Source organism: Pseudophryne corroboree, chromosome 4 (genome assembly GCF_028390025.1).
Source record: "Pseudophryne corroboree isolate aPseCor3 chromosome 4, aPseCor3.hap2, whole genome shotgun sequence".
In the NCBI taxonomy this organism is placed as follows: Eukaryota; Metazoa; Chordata; class Amphibia; order Anura; family Myobatrachidae; genus Pseudophryne; species Pseudophryne corroboree.
Window position 1 is genome coordinate 649,105,919 of NC_086447.1, and position 26,880 is coordinate 649,132,798.

At 47.4% G+C, this 26,880-nt stretch overlaps 1 protein-coding gene across 14 annotated transcripts in view; it reads left to right on the forward strand.

The window, feature by feature from the left end:
* Positions 1-26,880, forward strand: part of WDR27 (WD repeat domain 27) — a 1,147,516-nt gene that overhangs the window by 735,940 nt on the left and 384,696 nt on the right. For 13 of the 14 annotated variants that reach the window (XR_010176117.1, XR_010176118.1, XM_063917761.1 and 10 more), the window contains exon 21: positions 14,243-14,364. The exons of the other annotated variant lie outside the window; for it this stretch is intronic. Coding sequence is in view for 11 of the 13 variants with exons in the window: in XM_063917761.1 (XP_063773831.1) it covers positions 14,243-14,364 (122 nt within the window). In the remaining 2 variants the exon portion in view is untranslated. The remainder of the gene's footprint in view (positions 1-14,242; positions 14,365-26,880) is intronic. 14 annotated transcript variants of the gene reach the window in all.

Sequence of the window (26,880 nt, forward strand, 5' to 3'; positions counted from 1 at the left end):
GTGTGTGTGTATATATATGTATATGTGAAAGAGTGGTAGAACCCGGCGCCTTTGCACCACTGTTCACACATATATATATATATATATATATATATATATGTGTGTGTATATATATATATATATCACACTGATCAATGTATAACTATTTAAAAGACACATATTCATGTATAAATATATTTATATAATAATATAATACATATTAATATTAAATCTTTTTATATATATATGTATATATGTATGTATATATATATATATATATATATATATACATACATCATGCACCCATTGCTGGCGGTAGTCAGTAATACCCTAAGCGAAGCCGCAGCTCTTACTCTATATATAAATAAATTATTCATCCAACTCCCCCACTGCTGTCAAATTCCTGCCTCTCCCACCGCTGCCGACTGCCCCCCTCCTCCACAGTCGCTGCCGAGTGTCCTCACCGATAGGCATCTCCGCAACTCCGATAGGCATCCGCGTGTTTGTCTCACCCGCCGCTGCCGAGGTCCTGACTCCCCCTCCAGTAACTGCAGCTCTCGCACCTTCTGAGTGAGTGGCCGCCGCTGTTCAGTGCCTGCTGCTTCCAACGGCTATCCGCGATCTCTGCCTGAGCCTGAGGAGCAGCAGGTGACAGTCAGTGGCAGTGCGAGGGCGCGGCGGCGGCTCTATTTGGTGTCACCCCACTGAACAGTGACATCCGGGTGCGGGCCGCACCCCCCGCACCCGCCTCATGACGCCTCTGCCGGGACCGAAGCCCGCCATCGGGTGGGCGGAGCTTGATCCCCAGCACTAACCAGCGCCATTTTCTCCACAGAAGCTGCATGAGGAAAACGCTGGCTCCCTGGTCTCTCCCCTGCTGAACATTCAGGCTGGAAAAAAGAGGAGGGGGGCATTTTGAGCGCAGTGAGTGGGAATCTGGTCATTTTATATATATATAAAAGCGCTATCTGGTCATATTTTTCCAGTGTTATTAAGCGCTGGGTGTGTGCTGGCATACTCTCTCTCTGTCTCTCCTAAGGGCCTGGTTGGGGTTTTGTCCCCTTATAGGTTAATCCCTGTGTGTGTGGGGTGTCGGTACGTGGTGTCGACGTGTCTGAAGCGAAAGGCTTTTCCAAGGAGGAGGTGGAGCAAATGAGTGGTGTGTCCCCGTCGGTTGTGCCGACTCCAGATTGGATGGACATGTGGCATATGTTGAATGCAAGTGTGGCATCTTTACATAAAAAGCTTGAAAAGGCTGATTTAGGGGGGACATCAGGGGGTCAATCCTCAGATTGGACCGACTCACAGGGCCCGTCGGGGTCTCAAAAGCGTCCCTTAACACAAGACACTACTACCGACACGGATTCTGATTCCAGTGTCAACTATGACGAAGAAAAATTGCACCCTAGGGTGACTAAAACCATTCAGTGTATGATTGTGGCAATAAGGGATGTGTTGCATATTGTGGATGAACCCTCTGTCCCCGACACAAGGGTACACATGTTTAAGGAAAAGAAACAAATTATTAACTTTCCCACATCTCATGAATTAAATGAATTCTTTGGAAAAGCTTGGGAGACTCCGGATAAGAGACCACAGATCCCCAAAAGAATTTATATGGCATACCCTTTCCCTAAGCAGGACAGGGAGATTTGGGAATCACCCCCCACTGTGGACAAAGCCCTGACGCGCTTGTCCAAGAAAGTGGCGCTACCGTCTCCTGACACAGCAGCCCTTAAGGACCCTGCAGATCGCAGGCAAGAAACTACCTTAAAGTGTATTTATTCTCATACGGGTGCTGTACTAAGACCGACAATTGCATCGGCATGGGTGTGTAGCGCAATTGCAGCTTGGACAGATGAGCTGACAGATCAATTTGATAATATGGATAAGGATACTATATTCCTAACTCTAGCCCATATTAAAGACGCAGTCTTATTTATGAGGGATGCTCAAAGGGACATTGGATTGCTAGCTTCTAGGGCCAATGCCATGTCTGTCTCAGCGAGAAGATCCTTATAGACTCGCCAATGGACGGGTGATGCGGATTCCAAGAAACATATGGAAGTACTACCCTACAAGGGTGATGTATTGTTTGGGGATGGGCTGACGGACCTGGTTTCCACAGCCACAGCAGGTAAATCAAATTTTTTTACCTTATATACCTCAACAGCAAAAGAAAGTAACACCCTATCAGATGCAGTCCTTTCGGTCGCACAAGTCCAAAAGAGGTCGGGGATCCTCTTTCCTCGCCAGAGGTAAGGGCAGAGGCAAGAGAGCACCTGCTTCGGCAGGTGCCCAGGCTGCTCCAAAACCCACAGCATGACGCTGGGGCTCCCCTGAGGGAGTCCGCACCGGTGGGGGCACGTCTTCGACTTTTCAGTCAGGCCTGGGTCAGTTCGGACCTGAATCCCTGGGTGTTGGAAATAGTTTCCCAGGGTTACAAATTGGAATTCGAGGAGGTGTCCCTGCGCCGATTTTTCAAATCGGCCCTACCAGCTTCCACATCGGAAAGGGATGTAGTGTTAGCTGCAATTCAAACGCTGTGTATACAGCAAGTGATAATCAAGGTTCCCCTGCACCAGCAGGGAAGAGGTTACTATTCAACCCTATTTGTGGTCCCGAAACCGGACGGTTCGGTCAGACCTATTTTGAATCTGAAATCCCTAAACCTGTACATAAGATTCAAATTCAAAATGGACTCTCTCAGAGCGATAATAGCCAACATGGAGGAGGGGGAGTTTATGGTGTCTCTCGTACCTTCATGTCCCCATATATGCCCCCCATCAGGAATACCTGAGATTCGCTGTACAGGATTGTCATTACCAATTTCAGACGTTGCCGTTTGGACTCTCCACGGCCCCGAGGATTTTCACCAAGATAATGGCGGAAATTATGGTGGTCCTGCGCAAGCATGGAGTCACAATTATCCCATACTTGGACGATCTCCTGATAAAAGCGAGATCAAGGGAGAAATTGCTGAACAGTGTGGCATTCTAAATCTACCGAAGTTACAGTTGATTCCGACAACTCGACTACCGTTCTTAGGTATGATACTGGATACGGAACAAATGAAGGTCTTCCTCCTAATAGAGAAAGCCCAAGACATACAGAACATGGTCAGAGACCTGCTAAAACCGAAAAGGGTGTCAGTTCACCAATGCACTCGAGTTCTGGGGAAAATGGTGGCGGCCTACAAGGCCATTCCCTTCGGCAGGTTCCATGCAAGGACTTTTCAATGGGACCTTCTGGACAAGTGGTCCGGGTCCCATCTGCACTTACATCGGAAAATAACTCTGTCCCCAGGGTCCTGTGGTGGTTGCAAAGTGCTCACCTCCTGGAGGGTCGCAGGTTCGGAATTCAGGATTGGATCCTGGTTACCACAGACGCGAGCCTCCGAGGATGGGGAGCGGTCACACAGGGAAAACATTTTCAGGGTCTTTGGTCAGACCAGGAGTCCTGTCTACACATCAATGTGTTGGAACTCAGGGCCATTTACAACGGCCTTCGACAAGCGGAGAGTTTTCTTCGAAACCTACCGGTTCTGATTCAATCAGACAATGTCACAGCAGTGGCTCATGTGAACCGCCAAGGCGGGACAAAAAGCAGAGTCGCGATGGCGGAAGCCACAAGGATCCTTCGCTGGGCGGAAAATCATGTAAGCGCTCTGTCAGCTGTCTTCATTCCGGGAGTGGACAACTGGGAAGCAGACTTCCTCAGCAGACACGATCTCCATCCAGGAGAGTGGGGACTTCATCAAGAAGTCTTTGCAGACGTAACACGTCTTTGGGGAACTCCTCAAATAGACATGATGGCGTCACGCCCCAACAAAAAACTTCAGAGGTACTGCGCCAGGTCTCGGGACCCTCAGGCAATAGCAGTGGACGCTCTGGTAACACCGTGGGTGTTCAAATCGGTCTACGTGTTTCCTCCTCTTCCTCTCATCACAAAAGTGTTGAGGATCATAAGACGAAGAAGAGTACGAACGATACTCGTTGTCCCAGACTGGCCTCGAAGGGCCTGGTACTCGGATCTACAAGAGATGCTCACAGGAGATCCCTGGCCTCTTCCTCTGAGGGAAGACCTGTTGCAGCAGGGGCCCTGTGTATTTCAAGACTTACCGCGGTTACGTTTGACGGCATGGCGGTTGAACGCCGAATCCTAGCGAAAAAGCGGATTCCGGAAGAGGTCATCCCTACGTTAATAAAAGCTAGGAAGGAGGTGACGATAAAACATTATCACCGTATCTGGCGAAAGTATGTGTCTTGGTGTGAGACCAAGAATGCACCTACGGAAGATTTTCATCTGGGTCGTCTTGTCCACTTCCTACAGACAGGAGTGGATATTGGCCTGAAATTAGGCTCTGTTAAGGTACAGATTTCGGCCCTCTCAATTTTCTTTCAGAAGGAATTGGCTTCTCTTCCAGAAGTCCAGACGTTTGTAAAGGGAGTGCTGCACATCCAGCCCCCTTTTGTGCCTCCAGTGGCACCATGGGACCTGAACGTGGTGTTGCAGTTCCTAAAATCACACTGGTTTGAACCGCTTAACAAGGTTGAGTTGAAATTTCTTACCTGGAAGGTGGTCATGTTGTTGGCCTTAGCATCAGCAAGGCGAATGTCAGAATTGGCGGCTTTGTCACACAAGAGCCCCTACTTGATTTTTCATGTGGATCGAGCTGAATTGAGGACACGTCCGCAATTTTTGCCTAAAGTGGTTTCTTCGTTCCATATGAATCCACCTATTGTGGTGCCTGTGGCTACAAGTGACCTGGAGGATTCCAGATCCCTGGACGTAGTCAGGGCCTTAAAAATTTATGTAGCCAGGACGGCTAGAATTAGGAAAACAGAGGCTCTGTTTATCCTGTATGCGGCCAATAAGATTGGCGCTCCTGCTTCGAAGCAGACTATTGCTCGCTGGATCTGTAATACGATTCAGCAGGCTCACTCTACGGCTGGATTGCCGGTACCAAATTCGGTTAAGGCCCATTCCACTAGGAAGGTGGGCTCTTCTTGGGCGGCTGCCCGAGGCGTCTCGGCTTTACAACTTTGCCTAGCGGCGACTTGGTCGGGGTCAAACACTTTTGCTAAATTCTACAAGTTTGATACCCTGGCTGATGAGGACCTAGCGTTTGCTCAGTCGGTGCTGCAGAGTCATACGCACTCTCCCGCCCGATTGGATGCTTTGGTATAAACCCCATGGTCCTTACGGAGTCCCCAGCATCCTCTAGGACGTAAGAGAAAATAAGATTTTAAACCTACCGGTAAATCTATTTCTCCTAGTCCGTGAGGATGCTGGGCGCCCGTCCCAGTACGGAAACTCTGCAAGACTTGTATATAGTTGTTGCTTACATAAGGGTTATGTTACAGTTGACATCGGTCTTGGACCGTTACTGTAGTTTGTTCATACTGTTAACTGGTTATGTATGTTCCAGGTTACATGGTATGATTGGTGTGGGCTGGTATGAATCTTGCCCTTGGATTGCTAAATCCTGCCTTGTATTGTCCATCTCCTCTGGGCACAGTTCTCTAACTGAGGTCTGGAGGAGGGGCATAGAGGGAGGAGCCAGTGCACACCCATAGTCAAAGTTCTTTTTAGGTGCCCTATCTCCTGCGGAGCCCGTCTATACCCCATGGTCCTTATGGAGTCCCCAGCATCCTCTACGGACTAGGAGAAATAGATTTACCGGTAGGTTTAAAATCTTATTTTCTCTTACGTCCTAGAGGATGCTTGGGTCCACATTAGTACCATGGGATATAGACTGGTCCACTAGGAGCCACTGGCACTTTAAGAGTTTGAGAGTGTGGGCTGGCTCCTCCCTCTATGCCCCTCTCTACCAGACTCAGTTTAGAAAATGTGCCCAGAAGAGCCGGCCACAGCTAGGGGAGCTCCATAGGAGTTCTTTATTTATTTATTTTTATTTTATTTTTAGCGTTTAGGCACAGGGAGGCTGCTGGCAACAGCCTCCCTGCTTCGAGGGACTAAGGGGGAGAGTAGTGTCCGCCCTGCGGGATCTGAGCCACTATCTCCGCTGACAGGACACTGAGCTCCTGAGGGGATCGAATGTTCGGCCCCACAGGGGATCGCTCACCCCAGCCGCATGCCGCCACCCCCTTACAGAGCCAGAAGATCAGTGGTGAGTTAGTCACCGGCCCCCCTGGCAAGCGGGGAGCCGGTGTGAAGATGACGGCAACAGGGTAGGGAGCGCAGTACTAACTGCGCTCCGGGGCTCAGCGGTACATGGTGCGGCGGAGTGAGGGGCGCCCTGAGCCAGCGCCTACACCCTACACTGTCCGGCTATCCTGTCAGGGTCCCAGGATCGCTGCCAGCACATTTCCTCAGGCCAGTATAAACTTCAGAAGAGCGTGAAGTAGCGCCATGAAAGGGGGCGGAGCTTCTCCTCAGAGCTGTCCCAGCAGCGTTCAGCGCCATTTTCCTGCCTGCAGAAGCGCTGACAGGGAGAGCCGTCCCTCCAGATCAACTCCAGCTATCTTGTACGGTACCAGGAGGTTGTAGAAGGGGGGGGGGGGGGGGGGGGGGAGGATGTATATCTGTTCTATGTAACCTATTAAGGTGCACAGTAAGCGCTGGGTAGGGGTTTCCCTATATCTTGAAGCGCTGTGTGTGGGTTGGCTCCAATCTCTGTCTCTCTCTTGGCATTCTTACGGGGAAAACTCTGTCTGCCTCGTGTGTGTGTGTGTGTGTGTGTGTGTGTGTGTGTGTGTGTGTGTGCGGAGTGTTTGTTTGTCTCCATAAAACTATGTCCAGGAACTCTGTGTCATATGCTGCAGAGGATAATTCCTCTCAGGACATTCCATGTAATCAGGATTGCACTGTTTTAGCGCAGGTCCCTGCAAGGGAGCCTGAGTGGTTAGCCTCTCTTAAAAGTATGATTTCTCAGATTTGTACTAGGGTTGCACAAAACTGCAAATCAGGTTTTACAAAACTCTATGGCAGTTTGGTCCGGTTCTGTTGCCTCAGGGCACCCTAACGTACGCTCTCAAAACGTGCTCTTGCCCAGAATTTGCAGGATGACATGGATACCGATTCTGACACGGCAGACGGTGATGGGGATATGCTGCGTGGGAGGGGGGGGGGGAGGGTTCGGCATCTCTTTCAAAAGGGGTGCAGTTGATGATTGAGGCCATTAGAGATGTGTTGAATATTGCAGATACAACACCTGAGCAGGTTGAGGAGGCTTACTTCACTGACGCATCTGTTTACAGACTCTCAAAAAAGGTGGTTTTACCTGTTCCAGGATCTGCCGTGTTAAAAGAACCGGCTGATCGCAAAATTGACACTACGCTCAAATCCATATACACGGCTTCAGGGGCGATATTACGTCCTACTATTGCCTGTGCATGGATTTCTAAAGCTATAGTAAAGTGGTCAGGCACATTACTTGAAGGTTCGGATACAATGGATAAAAGTGACGTTGAACTGTTTTTACGTAACATACAGGATTCTGCAGGATTTATGGTGGAATCCATGAAAGACCTGGGTTCTATGGCTGCAGCGATATCTTCCATGTATGTCTCGGCTCGCAGAGGACTTTGGCTGCGCCAGTGGTCTGCCGACGCGGAATCCAGGAAACAAAGGTCAGGCTCTCTTTGGGGAAGCGTTGGATGCGTGGATTTCCACGGCAACCGCGGGTAAGTCACCTTTTCTTCCCTCAGCTGCGCCTGCTACGAAGAAACCTTTTTCTTCATCTGCATCACAGTCCTTTCTGGCTGCCAAATTAAGAAAGACCAAGCCGGCGTCTAACACCTTCTTTAGAGGAGGTCGGCAAAATCCAAGAAACCTGCTGCTGCGGGTTCCCAGGAACAGAAAATAGAAAAGGATCCCCCGCGCTCACTATAAACAAAGTCTAGGCATATATTCTTTGTAAATAAATGTGTTTATTTGAATGATTTAAATAAGAATTATGTAATTATAAAAATATATAAAATAAAACAATCCTAATTCCGGTATACAAAACAAATATACACAGACAATACGAGACAGTATAAGAAAGACAGATACGCGTCAGCGTTTTACTCTGTCTATAATTATTAAAGTGCTCTTGTCCCAAGGTACACTCTTTGTATATCACTGTTCTTTTTTGTACCGTAATAACGCTATGCTCTTTAAAAGATCTGTAAAAACTTCTGACCGCAAAGGTCCTTATGAAGAAGAGAAAGTCCTTCTGGTGAAGGGAACACAGGCTAACGTGTAAGTTCTCCGTGGGATAATGGTCAGGTTTATCTTTCTCCACTGACCTGAAACGTGTTTCCCGTACTGGGGGCTTGCGCCTCGCTAGTCCAGAGGGTGAGGGTGTCTGCCGGCAGACTGGTCCGGTGTAAGTAACGGTGGTAGGCTTGTGGGCTTCTCCGATCCGTCACAATTGGAATACCGAGCACAGCAGGCGGCTTCCTCTTCACATCTGCAGGTGGGCTGGTGCTGCCCTCCTCTACAGAGGCTCTTGGGTCCTCCTCCCCGTTCCGCCTCCTATCTCTCCCTCTCCGTACGGTCCCGGTGCACGTTACCAGAATACTATGTCTGTGATAACTTTAATAATTATAGACAGAGTAAAACGCTGACGCGTATCTGTCTTTCTTATACTGTCTCGTATTGTCTGTGTATATTTGTTTTGTATACCGGTATTAGGATTGTTTTATTTGATATATTTTTATAATTATATAATTCTTATTTAAATCATTCAAATAAACACATTTATTTACAAAGAATATATGCCTAGATTTTGTTTATAGTGAGCGCGGGGGATCCTTTTCTATTTTCTAAGTATTTATAGACAGGGGGAGTGGAAACCCCTATTTTTCTCCCTACTGCTACTGTAGAACAAAGAGGGACTAGCGCAGTCCCCTACCCCAAGTTCCCAGGACCAGAAGCCTGCTTCAGGTACGTCAAAGTCCTCAGCATGACGGTGTACCGCGCAGCCTGGAGGTAGGTCTGGGGGGGCGAGGCTCAGATGATTCAGCCACATCTGAGTGTCGTCCGGCCTGGACCCCTGGGTACAGGATATTGTGTCCCAGGGGTACAGATTGGTGTTGAGTTTCAAGATCTCCCACCTCACCGATTCTTCAAATCGGGCTTACCAGTTTTGCTGGCAGACAGGGCTGTCCTACAGAAAGCCATCCAAAAGTTGGTAGAGTCACAGGTCATTGTACCAGTTCCACATCATCTGCAAAACAAAGGTTACTATTCGAACCTTTTTGTGGTACCAAAACCTGATGGTTCGGTCAGGCCCATTCTGAACTTGAAATCGCTAAACCTCTTTCTGAGGGAGTTCAAGTTCAAATTGGAGTCTCTGAGGGCGGCGATATCAGGTCTGGAGGAGGGGGAATTCCTGGTATCCCCGGATATCAAGAATGCGTACCTCTACATTCTGATTTGGCCGCTGCATCAGGCTTTTCTCCGATTCGCACTGTTAGACTGTCATTTTCAGTTCCAGGCACTGCCATTCGACCTCTCCACGGCACTGAGGGTGTTCACCAAGGTGATGGCGGATATGATGGTTCTCCGCAGACAGGGGGTGAATATAATCCCATATCTAGACGATCTGCTAATAAAGGCATCGTCCAAGGAGAAGCTGTTGCAGTCCATTGTTCTCACGACTCATCTGCTCAGGGAACACTGTTGGATCCTGAATCTTCCGAAATCACATTTGGAGCCGACCAGGAGGTTGTCTTTTTTGGGAATGATCCTCGACACGGAAGTGCAGAGCGTGTTTCTTCCGGAAGAGAAAGCGTTGGTGATACAAACAATGTTTCGGGATGTCCTGAAGCCAGCCCGGGTTTCGGTTCATCAGTGCATTCGCCTTCTGGGGTAGATGGTGGCCTCTTACGAGGCTCTGCAGTATGGGAGGTTTCATGCTCGGCCCTTCCAACTGGATCTCCTGGACAAGTGATCGGGATCTCATCTACACATGCACCAGAGAATACGTCTCTCCCCAAAGGCCAGGATTTCACTCCTCTGGTGGCTACAACTACCTCACCTTCTGGAGGGCCGCAGGTTCGGGATTCAGGACTGGATCCTTCTAACCACGGATGCAAGTCTCCGAGGCTGGGGCGCAGTCACTCAGGGGGAAACCTTCCAAGGAAGGTGGTCAAGTCTGGAATCCAACCTAACAATAAACATTCTGGAACTAAGAGCCATCTACAACGGTCTTCTCCAAGCGGCCCATCTTCTGCGAGATCGAGCCATTCAAGTGCAGTTGGACAATGTAACGACAGAGGCTTACATAAACCAACAGGGCGGAACGAAGGGCAGAGCTGTAATGTCAGAGGTAACAAGAATCATCCTCTGGGCAGAAAAACACGCGTTGGCGCTGTCAGCAATCTTCATTCCAGGAGTAGACAACTGTGAAGCGGACTTCCTCATCAGACACGATCTCCTTCCAGGGGAGTGGGGACTCCATCCGCAGGTGTTCACGGAGGTAACAGATCTTTGGGGTGTACCTTAAATAAACATGATAGCCTCTCGTCTCAACAAGAAGCTTCGGCTGTATTGTTCCAGGTCGAGGGACCCGCAAGCCGTGGCGGTGGACGCCCTAGTGTCTCCGTGGGTGTTCCAGTCGGTGTACATGTTTCCTCCACTTCCTCTCATTCCAAGAGTTCTAAAACTCATAAGGAGAACAAGAGTTCAGGCGATCCTCATTGCTCCGGACTGGCCAAAAAGGGTTTGGTACGTGGATCTTCTGGATCTACTGCTGGAAGAGCCAAGCCTCTTCCTCTTCGGGAGGACCTTCTACAGCAGGGGCCATTCGTCTATCAAGACTTACTGCAACTACGTTTGATGGCATGGGGGTTGAACGCCTAATATTTGCTCGGAAAGGCATTCCAAATAAGGTTATTCCTACCCTGATACTAGCTAGGAAAGGAGTAACGTCTAAACATTACCATCGTATTTGGAAAAAATATGTATCTTGGTGTGAGTCCAAGAAGTTTCCTACGGTGGAGTTTCAACTGGGACGGTTTCTCCTCTTCCTGCAAGCATGTGTGAATATGGGCCTGATGTTGGGATCCGTAAAGGTCCAGATTTCGGCCCTATCCAATTTCTTCCAGAAACAGTTGGCTTCCCTCCCGGAGCTTCAGACTTTTCTGAACGGGGTTCTGCACACCCAGCCTCTCTTTGTGCCGCCTATGGCGCCCTGGGATCGTAACATGGTGTTACAGTTCCTCCAATCGGATTGGTTCGAACCTCTACCGGAAGTTGAGGTCAAATTTCTCACGTGGAAGGCTGTCACTTTGTTGGCCTGAGCTTCTGCTAGACGTGTGTCGGAGTTGGGGGCTTTGTCTTGTAAGAGCCCCTACTTGATCTTCCATGAAGATAGAGCTGAGCTTAAGACACGTCAGCAGTTCCTTCCGAAGGTTGTGTCGACATTTCATATCAACCAACCTATTGTGGTGCCTGTTGCTACTGACTCCTTAATTGCATCAAAGTCCTTGGATGTTGTAAGGGCTCTGAAAATCTATGTGAAGAGGACTGCTCGTCACAGGAAATTGGACTCTCTGTTTGTCCTGTATGATCCCAAGAAACATGGGTGTCCTGCTTCTAAGCAGACAATCTCTCGCTGGATCAGGTTCACTACCAGCATGCGTATTCTACGGCAGTATTGCCGTGTCCTACGTCTGTTAAGGCCCACTCTACTCGTAAGGTGGGTTCTTCCTGGGCGGCTGCACGGGGTGTCTAGGCTTTACAGCTTTGCCGAGTGGCTACTTGGTCTGGGTCGAACATGTTTGCAAAGTTCTACAAGTTCGATACTTTGACCGCTGAGGACCTGAAGTTTGGTCAATCAGTTCTGCAGGAGCCTCCGCGCTCTCCCTCCCGTTCTGGGAGCTTTGGTACATCCCCATGGTACTAATGTGGACCCCAGCATCCTCTAGGACGTAAGAGAAAATAGGATTTTAATTATCTATCGGTAAATCCTTTTCTCGTAGTCTGTAGAAGATGCTGGGCGCCCACCCAGCGCTTCGTGATCCTGCAGTTGTTACTTTGTTCAGTACTGCTTAGTTCTTGTTTAAGTAATATTGTTCAGCCATTGCTGATGTTTCAAGCTGGTTAACTTGGTTTGCCTTGTATGTGTGAGCTGGTGTGAATCTCGCCACTATCTGTGTAAAATCCTTCTCTCGAAGTTGTTCCTCTCCTCGGGCACAGTTTCTAGACTGAGTCTGGTAGGAGGGGCATAGAGGGAGGAGCCAGCCCACACTCTCAAACTCTTAAAGTGCCAGTGGCTCCTAGTGGACCCATCTATACCCCATGGTACTAAAGTGGACCCCAGCATCCTCTACGGGCTAAGAGAAAAGGATTTACCGGTAGGTAATTAAAATCCTATTTTTTGGGTTATATATAGGTATTCAGTTTTTATTTTTAATAAAACATTAAAATGTACAAATATGTCACATAAAATAAAGTGCTGAACAATGTCCCTGTGATATCAGAATTCCTATCAAACATAAATGAGTAATAAGTATGAGAAACTGTGTAATAAACCAAAATACAGTAGTGGTGCAAAAGTCAGGGCCTTGACATTTTTACTTTTCTGGGCATGCAGCTTTATTGACATAGTGGTTAGCAGTATTGTCTCACAGCACTGAGGTCTTGGGTTTGATTCCCACCGAGGCCCTAACTGTGTGGAATTGGTATGTTCACCCTGAGTTTTCCTGGGTTTCTTCCAGGTACTCTGTGTTTTTTTACACAATCTAAAATTGTACTATGACAAAAAATTAGCCTAGCATGTATGTATAAGTGCGTGTACATGTAATACTGAATATGGGTGGTCATTCCGAGTTGTTCGCTTGCTAGCTGCTTTTAGCAGCATTGCAAACGCTAGGCCGCCGCCCTCTGGGACTGTATCTTAGCTTAGCAGAATAGCGAACGAAAGATTAGCAGAATTGCTACTAAATAATTCCTTGCAGTTTCTAAGTAGCTCCAGACCTACTCCTAGATTGCGATCACTCATACTTACCTATTCTCCCGGAAGCTGCGAGAGGCTCACGTTTTTTGGGGTAGCCCCCCGCACCCCCGGAAGAGTGGGCTGGTCTCCCGCATCCTGCTCGCACCCTAGTGATGCCAGCAGGATGGAGAGATATTCTCCCGTATTTGCAGGTCCGTCGGGTGGGGAAGGGTTAAAATTACGCAAATCACATCATTTTAGCCCCACCCCTTCCCGCGGACCCGCGAATCGCTGCATTTTCCGATATGGGGCGGGGCTTGGTGATGTCACAGTCCAGCCCCGCCCCCTGAAAACTCCTGCAGCGTCTCCTCTCCGGGCTTCTCCTGGAGAGGAGAAATACAATGTAGGCAAGTATGGATCACTGCAGACTGTTTAGTTCCTGGTTTGATGTCACAAACACGCCCTGCGTTCGACCAGCCACTCCCCCGTTTCTCCAGCCACTCCTGCGTTTTTACCTGGCACGCCTGCGTTTTTTAGCACACTCCCTGAAAACGCCAAGTTGCCGCCCAGAAACACCCACTTCCTGTCAATCACACTACGATCACTCGAGCGTTGAAAATATGTCGATCGAGCTTGTGCAAATCTCCAAAGTTTTGTGTTAAATTACTTAGGGCATGCGCGCTGCGTACCATGCGCATGCACATTTTCCACCTAATCTCTGCGTTGCGAAAACCGTCAACGAGCGAACAACTCGGAATGACCACCATGGACTGTAAGCTCCACTGGGATAGTAACTGATGTCAACTTATTATCTGTAAAATGTTATATACAGTAAAACACTGTTTCATTAATTAATTAAGTAAATCATGAATGTGGCTATTTGGCAATTGTACACATCTTTCAAATAGACACATTCTGATTTCTTGTGAATTATCATAACTGGGTAAAGTTCAGCTACAAGCACACAATAGGATTAGATCAGAATGAAGTACTTGTATGGCTAACACTAACATACTGTATTAAAAATCTCCATTAGTAATTTATTGCTCTGACACTGTGAATTTGCCACCTTTCACATTCTGCTGCAGACATCGCTTAAGGAAATGGAACTAAATAGAAATAGAACAAAATAGAAAATAAATAACTTTCATTCTTTCTTACTTTGCGGAACCTGGAATTATAATTATCATTTATTTAAGTTGCTTAGTTTGGAGTTGTTATTTGATGTATTTATTTCTGCATATGGGATTTTATACTATAAGACTGTTATCATTAGTTTGATTTATGCTGTGGATATATTTTTGTATTTTGTTTTAGTAAGTTATTTCATGAATTATATATGTTAATTTAACCTTAACAGTAATCCTTTAGATATTGTACTTGCAGCAGGAAGTAACCGTGCTGTTGAGGTTTTTGATCTTAATGTAGGCTGTAGGGTAGCAGCAATTCCAGATGTCCACCCAAGAGCAGCCCACCAAATCTGCCAAAATAAGGTAACAACATAAATTCTATGTGTTTTATACCCCTTTCACATATCCAATGCCAGATCCCACCCGGGAATTGGAAACGGGTCCTTCCTGGGTGGGATCCGGCATTGGAGACTCTCCCTACCCCTTTCGCTGGCTGTCCGACCTGGCAATATGCCGGGTTGGTTGCCATAGCGGCAGGGGGCGGAGCCGGTGCTGGGAGATGAGCTCATCTCTGCACCGCCTCTCCCTATCTAGTAAACGGGTCCCGGGTCGCATCGACCCAGGAATCCGTTTATGCAGCCACTGACCCGGTATCCAACTCGGGAATAACACTGCTAATAACCCGGGTTGAATTACCGGGTCGGGCGACCCGGGAATTCGGAGTTGGTGCTTTCACACCGCACACTGATGCCGGGTCGACATTTGTGCGGTGTGAAAGGAGTATTACATGAGAACTATTCTTCAAATACAGTTTAGCATTTAAATACTATTTTCTCATCTCCTTTTATGCAACGTCAAGAGACTCCGGACCAAGGGCGTAGCTACCATAGGTGCAGGGAGTGCAGCTGCTATGGGGCCCACAGCTGAGAGGGGCCCACCCTCCCTGTCAAAGTTTCATGTGTTATATAAATTTTTCACCATTGGATGGTACATTGGGGCCCTTAAAATTGTTTGCCTTGGGGCCTACATTATATCTAGGTATGCCCCTGGACCTGCTCATTGTAATGGGTAAATGGACTGGCGGGCATTATAATGATACATAATATGAACTGGGGCACTGTAATATGGCACAGTATAAAGTGGAGGCACTGTAGTGTGGCATAATATGAACTGGGGAATGTGAATTGGGGGCACTGTGTTACATAATGTGTACTGGCAGACCTACAATGTGACATAATGTAAACAGACACTACTATGGTTCATAAAATAAACTAGGAGACTACTAATGGATATAACATTAACTTAGGCACTAATATGGTTCAGAAAATGAACCAGGGCACTATTAAGGAGCATAATAATTAACACCTGCTTCGGAGAGGTATTTCTCTAGAAGCATTGGGACAGGGGCCCCTTCAAAATTTTGCTATGGGGCCCACAAAGTTCTGGCTAAGCCCCTGCTCAGGACTAATGGCTTTAACAAATTGCAAAGTGACATTCCCGTGTGAAAACTGTATAACGTTATGTGCAAAGTTCGGCCTATAGGAGGTTTGGGATAGATAATGCAGTGTTGTCCATTCAATGGACTTACAAGTCTCTATTATGTAGATGTCGTAGTAGTTATTCTACCACTTGGCCGAATATAGAGATTGTGAGTATGGGATACTGTAGTTTCTGTTTAAAAAGACCGAGAGACCATAACTGTATTTTTATTGACAATTATTCTTTAATGATAATGTGTAAACAGCTGTATTCCCATACACAGTGACAAATTGTAACTGGTAGTTTGGTTTATGTTGTAATGTTAATGTACAAAAAATTTACAATAAAAATGTATTGTATTTAAGAAAAAATACTATTTTCTCAAGAAGTGTACTCAGTATACACTCATTTTTTTTTTTTATTATTTGCGTTTTGTTACTGTGATATTTCTTAATATAATCACAATACTTGGCATATACAATAAAGTTGCAATTTTTTTTCCCAAACTATCGGATTGTTGGTTCATGTATTTTGGGGTAAAGAAATAATATTACTATTTATTATATACTAGGTGCTTCATCGCGCCCTACGGGCGCTCTTCACTCCGTCGAAAGGGGCTACGCCCCCTTAACCCCTGCACGCCTTGCTGCGGTTCAATATTTGTATGAGTGGATAGAGGGGATAGAGAGGCGCGGGCCGGTAGGGAGGGGATAGATAGAAGGGGGGCGGTAAGGAGGGGATAGAGAGACGCAGGGCAGCAGGGAGGGGATAGAGAGACGCAGGGCCGTAGGGAGGGGATAGAGAGACGCAGGGCGGTAGGGAGGGGATATATAGAGACGCGGGGCGGTAGGGAGTGGATAGAAAGACGCGGGGCGGTATGGAGGGGATAGAGAGACGCGGGGCGGTAGGGAGGGGATAGAGAGACCCGGGGCGATAGGGAGGGGATACAGAGAGGCGGTGCGGCTGGGAGGGGATAGAGAGACGCGGGGCGGTAGGGAGGGGATACAGAGACGCGGGGCGGTAGGAGGGGATACAGAGACACGGGGCGGTAGGGAGGTGATACAGAGACGCAGAGCGGTAGGGAGGGGATACTGAGACGCGGGCGGTAGGGAGGGGATACAGAGGCATAGGGAGGAGGGGATAGAGAGAGGTGGGGCGGTAGGGAGGGGATATAGAGACGCGGGCGGTAGGGAGGGGATAGAGAGACGCGGGGCGGCTGGGAGGGGATATAGAGACGCGGGGCGGTAGGGAGGGGATAGAGAGACGCGGGGCGGCTGGGAGGGGATATAGAGACGCGGGCGGTAGGGAGGGGATAGAGAGACGTGGGGCGGTAGGGAGGGGATAGAGAGACGCGGGGCGGCTGGGAGGGGATATAGAGACGCGGGGCGGTAGGGAGGGGATAGAGAGACGCGAGGCGGTAGGGAGGAGATAGAGAGACGCGGGCGGTAGGGAGGGGATAGAGAGATGCGGGGCGGTAGGGAGGGGATAGAGAGACGCGGGGCGGCTGGGAGGGGATATAGAGACGCGGGGCGGTAGGGAGGGGATAGAGAGACGCGAGGCGGTAGGGAGGGGATAGAGAGACGCGGGGCGGTAGGGAGGGGATAGAGAGACGCGGGGTGGTAGGGAGAGGATATAGAGACGCGGGTCGGCAGGGAGGGTCCCCAGTGAGGAAGCTGATAAAAAGAGGGGGGAAAGTAGTGGAGGGGGAGGGCACCAGAAGAGGAGACTTGTGTAAAGTGGCGAGCAGACATAGAAACAGTGGGTAGGATGGCCGGAGGGACTCACCGTTGGGGCTGTGGGCGGCTGCTGCAGGCTGGTAAACAGCATTACTGTTACACACATCTCTCCCCCCTCCCCGCGGCCGAAAGGGGGCGTGGCCTGCTGTGAAAGGGGCGTGGCCTCGCGGGTCTGTTCTCTCTCGCTACGGGGGTGTTTCCAGCTTGCCTGTAGATGCTAGCAGCCCCCGGAGACTGGAGAGTGTGTGCCGGCTGTGTGACAGGAGGAGAGTGCTGCAGGAGATGACGTCACTGCAGCACTCGCCTCCTGTCACAGCAGGAGAGCTGACAGCGGGATTTGTGCGATGGAGGCGGCGGGTCTGTGTACACGGCGCAGGGAGGGCTATGAGAGCCTTCTCCTGCGCCACCCGTCCCTCCTAATGTGTATGCCGGGGGCGGCATCAGCCGTTGTTGTTGGGCCGGCGCCGCGGCCGGGGAATCAGAGCTGCTGATGGGTGGGGGGAGGGGAGAGAGAGAGATGTACAGGCAGCAGGAGCAGAGACTTGCTGACTCCGCCCACCGCTGTGACTCCACCCAGCGTTACGGGCACAGAGTCACAGATTTAGACAAATATATAGGAGATTGTCATCATAAAAATAGTAATGGCAGTCTAACAATATTAAATTGTGCAGAAATTACAATTACAGTAGATGTGTAATTACAGCATATTTTCTTATGTAATATGGTGTTTCTAATATTGGTTAGTTTTCGTATCTCCAAGTAGAGGACCAGGATCCCGACTGTCGGTATGCTAACCACATACCCCTGGAGATATATAAGTCAGGAGTTTTAATACAAAAATAAATACATTTAAAATAAAACTAAATGGAAATGAAAGTACACATTGGGGCTAATTCAGATTTAACTGCAAATATTGAGAAAAAGATGCGAGGGGGGCGCAGAAAATGCGATTTCCTCTGCCTGTCAATCAGGCAGAAGCGGTCACAGGAGTTGGACAACGCTCCGTTTCCAGGGAGGAGATGGAGCGTTGCGGGGGGCGGTGCGGCGCGAACAGGGGGCGGAGGTGGCCAGATGGGGGCATGTTGGGGGTGTGATCACGGCGTGATCAGGAACATGGAGGCGGGACTCCTACGCACGCCGCTAAACTGTGCCAGCAGGAGCCATCCTTAGTTTCTACTAACAAGCAGAAATTGCAACACATTTTACATTTCTGCTTGTTGAACTGGTGGAAGCGTCGGTCAGCATGCTGAGTGGCCTTGCCCTGCAATGGGCGGCCCCCAGCATGCGATCCAAAGAATTGCAAATTCTGCTAATTAGCAGAATTTGCAATCCTTACTGAATTAGGCCCATTATTCAGTTATCTAATTTCATGTTTAGGAGTGTTAGAAAATTTAATTGAAAAGGTCTATAGTGTGTAGTTTATTATTTTGATTAGCTATGCATTGGTTTATATGCCCATTTGTATGTGTTTTTTTAGATTCCTGAGCTGTTTGAACCTAGAATCATAGTATATTCACCTCCAACAACACAAATTAAATATATAATTGCTCAAACTGGTCTGGCACCGCTATAAAGTTTAGCAGTTCATCTCTCTAATCTGTGCCCATAGAATTTGTCCCTGAACTGTAAATGGTTATAGCCTCTTGCTGTGAAATAGGAAATGTAAAAAATGTAAAAGTGTATTACAGATGCGGGATTAAATCAAATGTAGGCCGAACCAAACACAAACGTATGCGTGGTTAGCACACCATTGGGGCATGCTAAAACAGGAGCAGAGCATCTTAGGATATGTAGTTCCACAGAAGCTGGGGGGTTGCATGTTGATTCCTGTCTGAGACTTTGCTCCTCTCACATTGAGTTCCCTCCGCTTTCTCTCCTTTAACCTTTCTCTTTATTCCTTTACTCCTTTCTGAGCTCTGAAGAGATCAGAGACATCCTCCTTCCAGATATGTGTCAGTGGAGTTGTGGAGATATTTTAGTGGGCTTTAGTGGGGAGTGGTGTATTTGTGTTTTAGGAAGGGTGTATTTTTTTTTCTGGTGGGGAAGTGGCATGTGAAGGGCCAAATATTCTCTGTACAGCATATGACCTGCTCATACAGTGTGGCAGGTTCTGCTAAAGTCTATGGCTGGCCACAGGTGTTTGTACAACTACGGGGAACTAGAACACTGGGGATACCAGTGCAATGATAGTTGAGTGACACTTGTGGTAGAGATTGATAGCTGGAAGCTGGGATTGAACCAGCAGTACAGGATAGCTGGAAGCTGGGATTGAACCAGCAGTTCGGGATAGCTGGATAGCTGGAAGCTGGGATTGAACCAGCAGTACAGGATAGCTGGAAGCTGGGATTGAACCAGCAGTACAGGATAGCTGGATAGCTGGAAGATGGGATTGAACCAGCAGTACAGGATAGCTGGATAGGATACTCAGTGATGCAGGCTTGCAGATATACTGGAGATTGTATTGACCAGCGAATATATACCCCTTGCTCTCTGGTGATAGGCTGTCATGGAAACACTACCTGGTTGGAGAGTTCTCTGCAGAGTCAGCTGATCAGGAAGTAACATGCAGTACTCCAGGCTAGGCTTCAGAGTGGACTGAGGCCTAGCAGACCGGGAAGGAGCCGAAGCCTATCATGAAATAAATGCTGTAACTGGCAGCGCAGGATGCCGGATGGACCAGCGAATGGCAGACAGTGCTTTGGATTGCACCGCAAGTAGGACAAAGTGCGAAGCACTGTAATCCTCCATTTTGTGACAGTACCCCTTCCTTTAGGAGCGGCCACTGGACGCTTCTTTGGCTTTTGCAGAAACCTGGAATTGAATCTTTTAACAAGAAGAGGATCATGGACATCCTCCGCGAAGATCCAAGATCTCTTCTCGGGTCCATATCCTCTCCAGTAAATGAGGTATTAAAGACGTCTGTAGCGGATTCGGGAGTCCAGGATCTTTTCCGTTTCAAACTCGACACCATGTTGAGTGTGCACCTTAGGACCAGAGGGAGGTTGATACTGAAACCGATTCAGAATCAGAGGCTTGAGTAGGGAGACATGGAAGGAGTTCAGAATGCAGAGATAAAGAGGAGGTTTGAGCTGAAGGGCGACAGGGTTGGTTACCTTCTGAATGGTGAATGGACCAATGTACAGGGGAGCAAATTTCATAGATGGTACTTGAAGACAAAGGTTTCATGTGGAGAGCCACACTCTGTCACCAGCTTGAAGATGAGGAACAGCTTTTCTCTTCTGATCTGCAAATAGTTTGTATCGCTTGGAGACTTTTTTAATGCAGAATGGACTGATTTCCAAATTGAGGAGAAGTCTTTAAGCGCAGCTTGAGCCGCTGGAACATCCAGAGGCGGTATGGACTGGAATTCTGGGATCCGTGGATGTTGCCCAAAAACAGTGAAGAAGGGTGTTGAATCCGAAGAGAAATGACAAGTATTATTGTGAGAGAATTTGGCCCAGGGGAGTAAGTTGACCCAATTATCTTGAGAGGAGGAAAGAAACATGCGAAGGAATGTCTCTAAATCTTGGTTAACTCGCTCAGTCTGTCCATTACTCTGAAGATGGTAAGCTGTGGAGAACTTCAACTTGATTTGAAGAGAAGCGCAAAAAGATTTCCAGAACTTTGCAGCGAATTGGACTCCATGATCTGAAACTATTTCTCTTGGTAATCCATGAAGATGGAAGATCTAAGAGAGTTGAGGAGCAGATGGCAGACCAGAGAGCGAGATAAAATGTGCCATTTTAGAGAAGCGGTCGACTATGACCAAGGTGGTGTTCTTTCCCTATGAAGGAGGAAGAGCAGTGATGAAGTCCATCGATATGTGAGTCCATGGACGAACTGGAATGGATAATGGGTGTAATGGACTCACAGGTGCTTGACGGGATGACTTATGCTGGGTGCATCTAACACAGGAGGCAATGAAAGCTTGAATGTCTTGTTGCATGGTGGGTCACCAATAGGATCTTCTGAATTCCAAAGTTTTTTGAGTCCCTACATGACCTAAGAAGAGAGAGAAGTGTGCCTATTGTAGAAGTTGCTTGCGAAGATTGGGAGCAACAAAAGTCTTACCAGGAGGAGGAGTAGAGTTCGTTTTGGTTGAAGCAAAAACTGCCGGATTGAGGATGGGGCGAGGTTCCTCCGGAGACAGTTCCTCTTCAGGGCAGAGGGAATGGGGGAGAGCATTCGCCTTCCCATTCTGGGAACCCGGACGGTAGGTGAGCTTGAAACTGAAGCGAGAAAATAATTGATACCACCGTGCCTGGTGAGGAGAGCAGCATTGAAGACTCTTGAGAAACAGAAGATTACGATGATCTGTGAAAACGGTAATTGGGAATTGAGCTCCTTCTAAGAAGTATTGCCACTCTTCAAAAGCAAGTTTAATTGCAAATAATTCCTTTTCCCCAATAGGATAAGTCTTCTCGGCGGAAGAGAATTTTCTTGAAAAATAAGCACAAGGATGAATTTTCTAATCAGAGAATCGCCGAGAGAGAACTGCTTCCGCGCCCTCAGAAGAAGCATCGACTTCCAGGATGAATGGCCAAAAAATGTCTGGCTGCTGAAGCACGGAGGCTGAAGTGAATGCATCTTTTAATATATGAAAAGTTTGTTTTGCTTCTGGAGGCCAAACAGTCGGGTTGGCATTTTTGCTAGTGAGAGCTGTGATAGGAGCCACCAAAGTTGAGAAGCCATGAATACATTTTCTGTAATAATTAGCGAACCCTAGGAAGCATTAAGATGCCTTGAGAGTTGAAGGTTCGTTCCAGGAGAGAATGGCCTTGACTTTTTCTGTATCCATGCATGGATTAGAACCGGAAATAATGTAACCCAAGAATGCAATGGATGGCACTTCAAAGACTCACTTCTCAAGTTTGCAGAACAATTGATGCTTCCTCAATCTTCTGAGCACTTCTTGGACCTGCTGACAATGAGTTTGTAGGTCACGGGAGAAGATTAAAATGTTGTCTAAATATACCACAATGGACTGGTACAATAAATCTCAGAAGATTTTGTTGACAAAGTGCTTGGACACTGCTGGTGCATTACTGAGACCAAATGGCATTACCAAATACTCGTAATGCCCATCACGAGTGTTAAATGCGGTCTTCCATTCGTCGCCGGCACATATACTAATTAAATTATATACCCCTCTTAGATCCAGTATTGAAAAAATTGTGGCTCCTTTAACCCAATCGAAAAGTTTAGTAAATAAGGGTAGCGGGTAATAATTCTTGACTGTAATGAAATTTAACACCCTGTAATCAATACAGGGGTGGAGTCCTCCATTTTTCTTTTTGACAAAGAAGAAACCTGCTCCTGCAGGTGAAGATGAGGGACGTATGATGCCTTTCTCAAGGTTCTCCTTGATATACTCGGACATGGCAGCTGTTTCAGGAATGGACAAAGGATTACTTCTTCCTCTGGGTGGAAATTTGCCAGATATAAGGTCAATGGGGCAGTCCCATTCTCTATGTGGTGGTAATTTGTCTGCTCCTCCCTTACTAAAGACATCAACAAATGGGTGGTATTGCTCAGGGAGATCATCAGGAACAGGAACCTCCGCCTGACGAGCTGGAATGACCTTGTGAAGACACTTGTCATGACACTTGGAACCCCAGGAAAGAATTTGCATGGAAGTCCAGTCCAATTGAGGATTATGCTGCTGGAGCAAAGGAAGTCAGAGAACGAGAGGATGAGTTGCTCTGGAGATAACTAAGAATGAGAGAGCCTCGGAATGTAACATCCCCACCTTGAGGGTTAAATTGCAAGTCTCTTGGAGAATAGTCCCATGAGGTATAGGGCTACCGTCTACTGCCGGGAGAGTGATGGCTTAAGAAAGCTTCCTAGTAGGTATCTGATGTTTGCACACCAGGTCAGCCTAAAAGAAATTTTCTGCAGCGCCGGAATCTAGTAGAGCAGGAAAAGTTTCATAACCGGTGGAAAGCTGCAGAAAAATCGAGATAATGGAATCCTTCTTGCTTGGAGAGTGTTTTACGCTTCCTAGCTTCGACCCTCCTCCGGAGACTAGGAACGCCCATCTCCCGGACGCTTGGAACAGGTTGTCAGTTGATGGTCACTTTCTCCACAGTATATACAGAGATTCATCTGACGACGATGTTGTTTCTCTTTTGCAGACAACTTGGAGCGATTTATCTGCATAGGCTCAACATCTGAAGAAGGAGAAGTAAGGCGAGGAGGTGAACGCGGCTTAATTCGATCGAGACAAGATTTTTCATGAATCTTTTCTCTCAGGCGAAGTTCGATTTTATTACAAAAAGACATAAGATCTTTGAGAGTAAAAGGCATATCTCTAGGAGCTAGCTCATCTTTGAGTTTTTCAGAGAGGCCATGCCAGAAAGCCGCGGTCCAGGCTTCCTCGTTCCATTGGAGTTCAGATGCCAGAGTTTGAAAGTCAATTATGTACTGTCCAACTGTCCTAGAGCCTTGGCGGATTCTCATGATATCAATGGAAGCGGACTTTAAGCGTACAGGCTCATCGAAGATTCCGCGAAAAAGACTGTAGAAACCTTGAGTAGTCACTGAGAATGGGATCTGATCTCTCCCACAGAGGAGATACCCACTCAAGGGCTTTTCCGGACAGGAGAGAAATGAATGCCACCTTAGACTTGGAGGAGGGAACATTTTCAGGAAGAAGCGTGAAATGCACATCACAGATATTTTGAAATCCCCTACAGAGCTTGGGATTTCCATTGAATTTCTCTGGTGTAGGGAGGCAGATAGCCTTGGAATATGCAGAAGGACATTGGTAAACTTCACAGGCAGTAGCTTGAGACGAGGATGTAGCCAAAGATGCTTGAAACTCGTCTTGCCACGCAACAAGGTCCTGTAAACCTTTTACCATCTGTTGCTGCATTGTTTCCAGACCGTGCAGGCGTGCCACTTGCCACTATAGCTTGCAGCACATCGGCACTTAAACCAGCATTGCCTGCCGGATCCATTTGGTCAATGCTTACTGTCACGGTTGTTGGTACTTGTGGAACTGGACGAGGTCTAGTAGCTATTGGCTGGAGCCCAGAGGACGAAATAGTGCAGGCTTGATAAATTACCTGCTCATACAGGCGTGGCAGGTTCGGCTAAAGTCTGTGGCTGGCCTTAGGCGTTTGTACAACTCCAGGGAACTAGAACACTGGGGATACCAGTGCAATGATCGTTGAGTGACACTTGTGGTAGAGATTGATAGCTGGAAGCTGGGATTGAACCAGCAGTACAAGATAGCTGGAAGCTGGGATTGAACCAGCAGTTCGGGATAGCTGGATAGCTGGAAGCTGGGATTTAACCAGCAGTTCAGGATAGTTGGAAGCTATGATTGAACCAGCAGTACAGGATAGCTGGATAGCTGGAAGCAGGGATTGGACCAGCAGTATAGTATAGCTGGATAGGATACTCAGTGATGCAGGCTTGCAGATATACTGAAGATTGTATTGACCAGCTGTGCAGGTTTGCGGGTATATTGGAGATAGGATAACCCACAGTGCAGGCTTGCAGATTTCCTAGAGATGAGATAACCAGCGGTGCAGGTTTGCAGGTATCCCGGAGATGAGATATCCAGCGATGCAGGTTTGCAGATATCCTGGAGATGAGATAACCAGCGATGCAGGTTTGCAGATATCCTGGAGATGAGATAAGCAGTGATGCAGGTTTGCAGATATCCTGAGGATGAGATAACCAGCAGTGCAGGTTTGCAGATATCCTTGAGATAGGAGTCAGGAAGTGCTGAAGTTGGTAATGCACAGTCTGTTTAAGCAGGAGATTGCAGGAGCTCTCTACAGGCTTGAGGACAACAAAGCACTGACAGCTTCCCAGTGCTTGGAGCTGGAATATATACTCCTTGCTCTCTGGTGATGGGCTGAAGGGATCACATGTCAGGGAAACACAACCTGTTTGGAGAGTTCCCTGCAGAGTCAGCTGATCAGGAAGTAACATGCAGTACTCCAGACTAGGCTTTAGTGTGTCCTGAGGCCTAGCAGGCTGGGAAGGAGCCGAAGCCTAACTATCCTGAAGTGAATGCTGTGACTGATAGCGCGGGACACCAGATGTACCAGCGAATGGCGGACAGCGCTTTGGACTGCGCCGTAGGTAGGACAAAATGCGACTGGGAAGCGCTGTAAACCTCCGTTTTGTGACATACAGGCAGGGGCGGATTGGGAACAAAAAGCGGCCCTGGAAAAATTTGTACTAGTGGCCCCACATGGGCAGCACCAGAGGTGTAAGGTCTAGCCATGGGCCATGGTAGCAGCACCCTCCCCCAAGACTTTCCAGATAGTGGGCATGTCAAGCATCAAGGGGGAAGTTAAAAGAAATAAAATAAAATATTATGAGCACATTATATGATACACCTTCAGAATTTAGGAAACTATATCATTCTTTAGAAAGATATATTTTCTTGCTTATTACACCAACCGTATCCCAATCACTATTCACTCAATCTTATATGTCAGCCAAGCAGGCAGACAGAGCATACACTAGATCATCTGCAATCACAGGCTAAGTGGCAAAGTCATTTTCATATATACAAATTATTTTGCATCTTATTCATTATGTCTATAAAAAGGACCACATGTCCACAAACAAAACAGTCCCCACGGGTGCGTCGGCCCACCGGGAATCTTCCCTTTAAACCCTATGGCCAATCCACCTCTGCATACAGGTGTACAGCACTATGACACTTTAATAACACAGTGACAGGCTTGGGCATATGCAGACCCTTTTATAGAGACAATTAACAACATGCACTTGTAGTCTTATCAGTCGACCATTACATCTGGTGACTCAGACATGTGGGGGTATAGTTACTAAAAGTCAATTTTGGTCGATGTTTGTTACATTTGTTAACGTTTGTGTTTAAGGCCTAAATCACACATGTACTAAAAGATGATTTTTGACATTGTTTAAAAAAATGTTAAAAATCATCTGTTGGTAAATGTGGAATTTAAACCCTGAAATACAAAATCGATCAAACATCAACCAAAAATTGACCCAGAGTGAGTTTTAGTAAAAATACACCTAAATCCCACTTTTGCTAACGGATGATTTTTGATTTTTTTTTTTAAAGGATGTAAAAAATCATCTGTTAGTAAATGTGTGATTTAGACCCTGAAACACAAAATCGATCAAAAATCGATCAACATCGACCCAAATCTACTTAGTAAATATACCCTGTGATGTTATTGTAGCTGATAAGTCATGCACAAAAATACAGACATGATGTTATTGTGGCAGATGACTCATGCACAATAACACTTAATTATGAGGCAGCTTGTAGCATTTAACGTCAGCAGTTTTAACTAAGTGTCCTGCTGGAGTACATCTTGTTGGAGTGATGCAGCTCTCTGTTATAGAATTCCAAGTTCTGGGCTGCCAGACAGGAGACAGAAGAGAGGAATTTGTGGCTTGACGCTTCTTCTGTGAGGAAGGGAATGCTCAGCTGGTATTGGAGATTGGAATACTGGAAGTAGTGTTTTCTCAATGTAAGTTTGTGGCTAGCATAAGTAGGGAGAGGTCAGGAGTGAAATTTCTGGACTGTCCTCCTGCAGAGTTCAAGTAGGGGTCTAGTTAGCTCTACTCTTAAAGGAAGTTACAGCATGTTTGTAGGTGATCACATTTTAAAGTGTCTGTGATCTCATGCATGCAAACACTTTTCTCT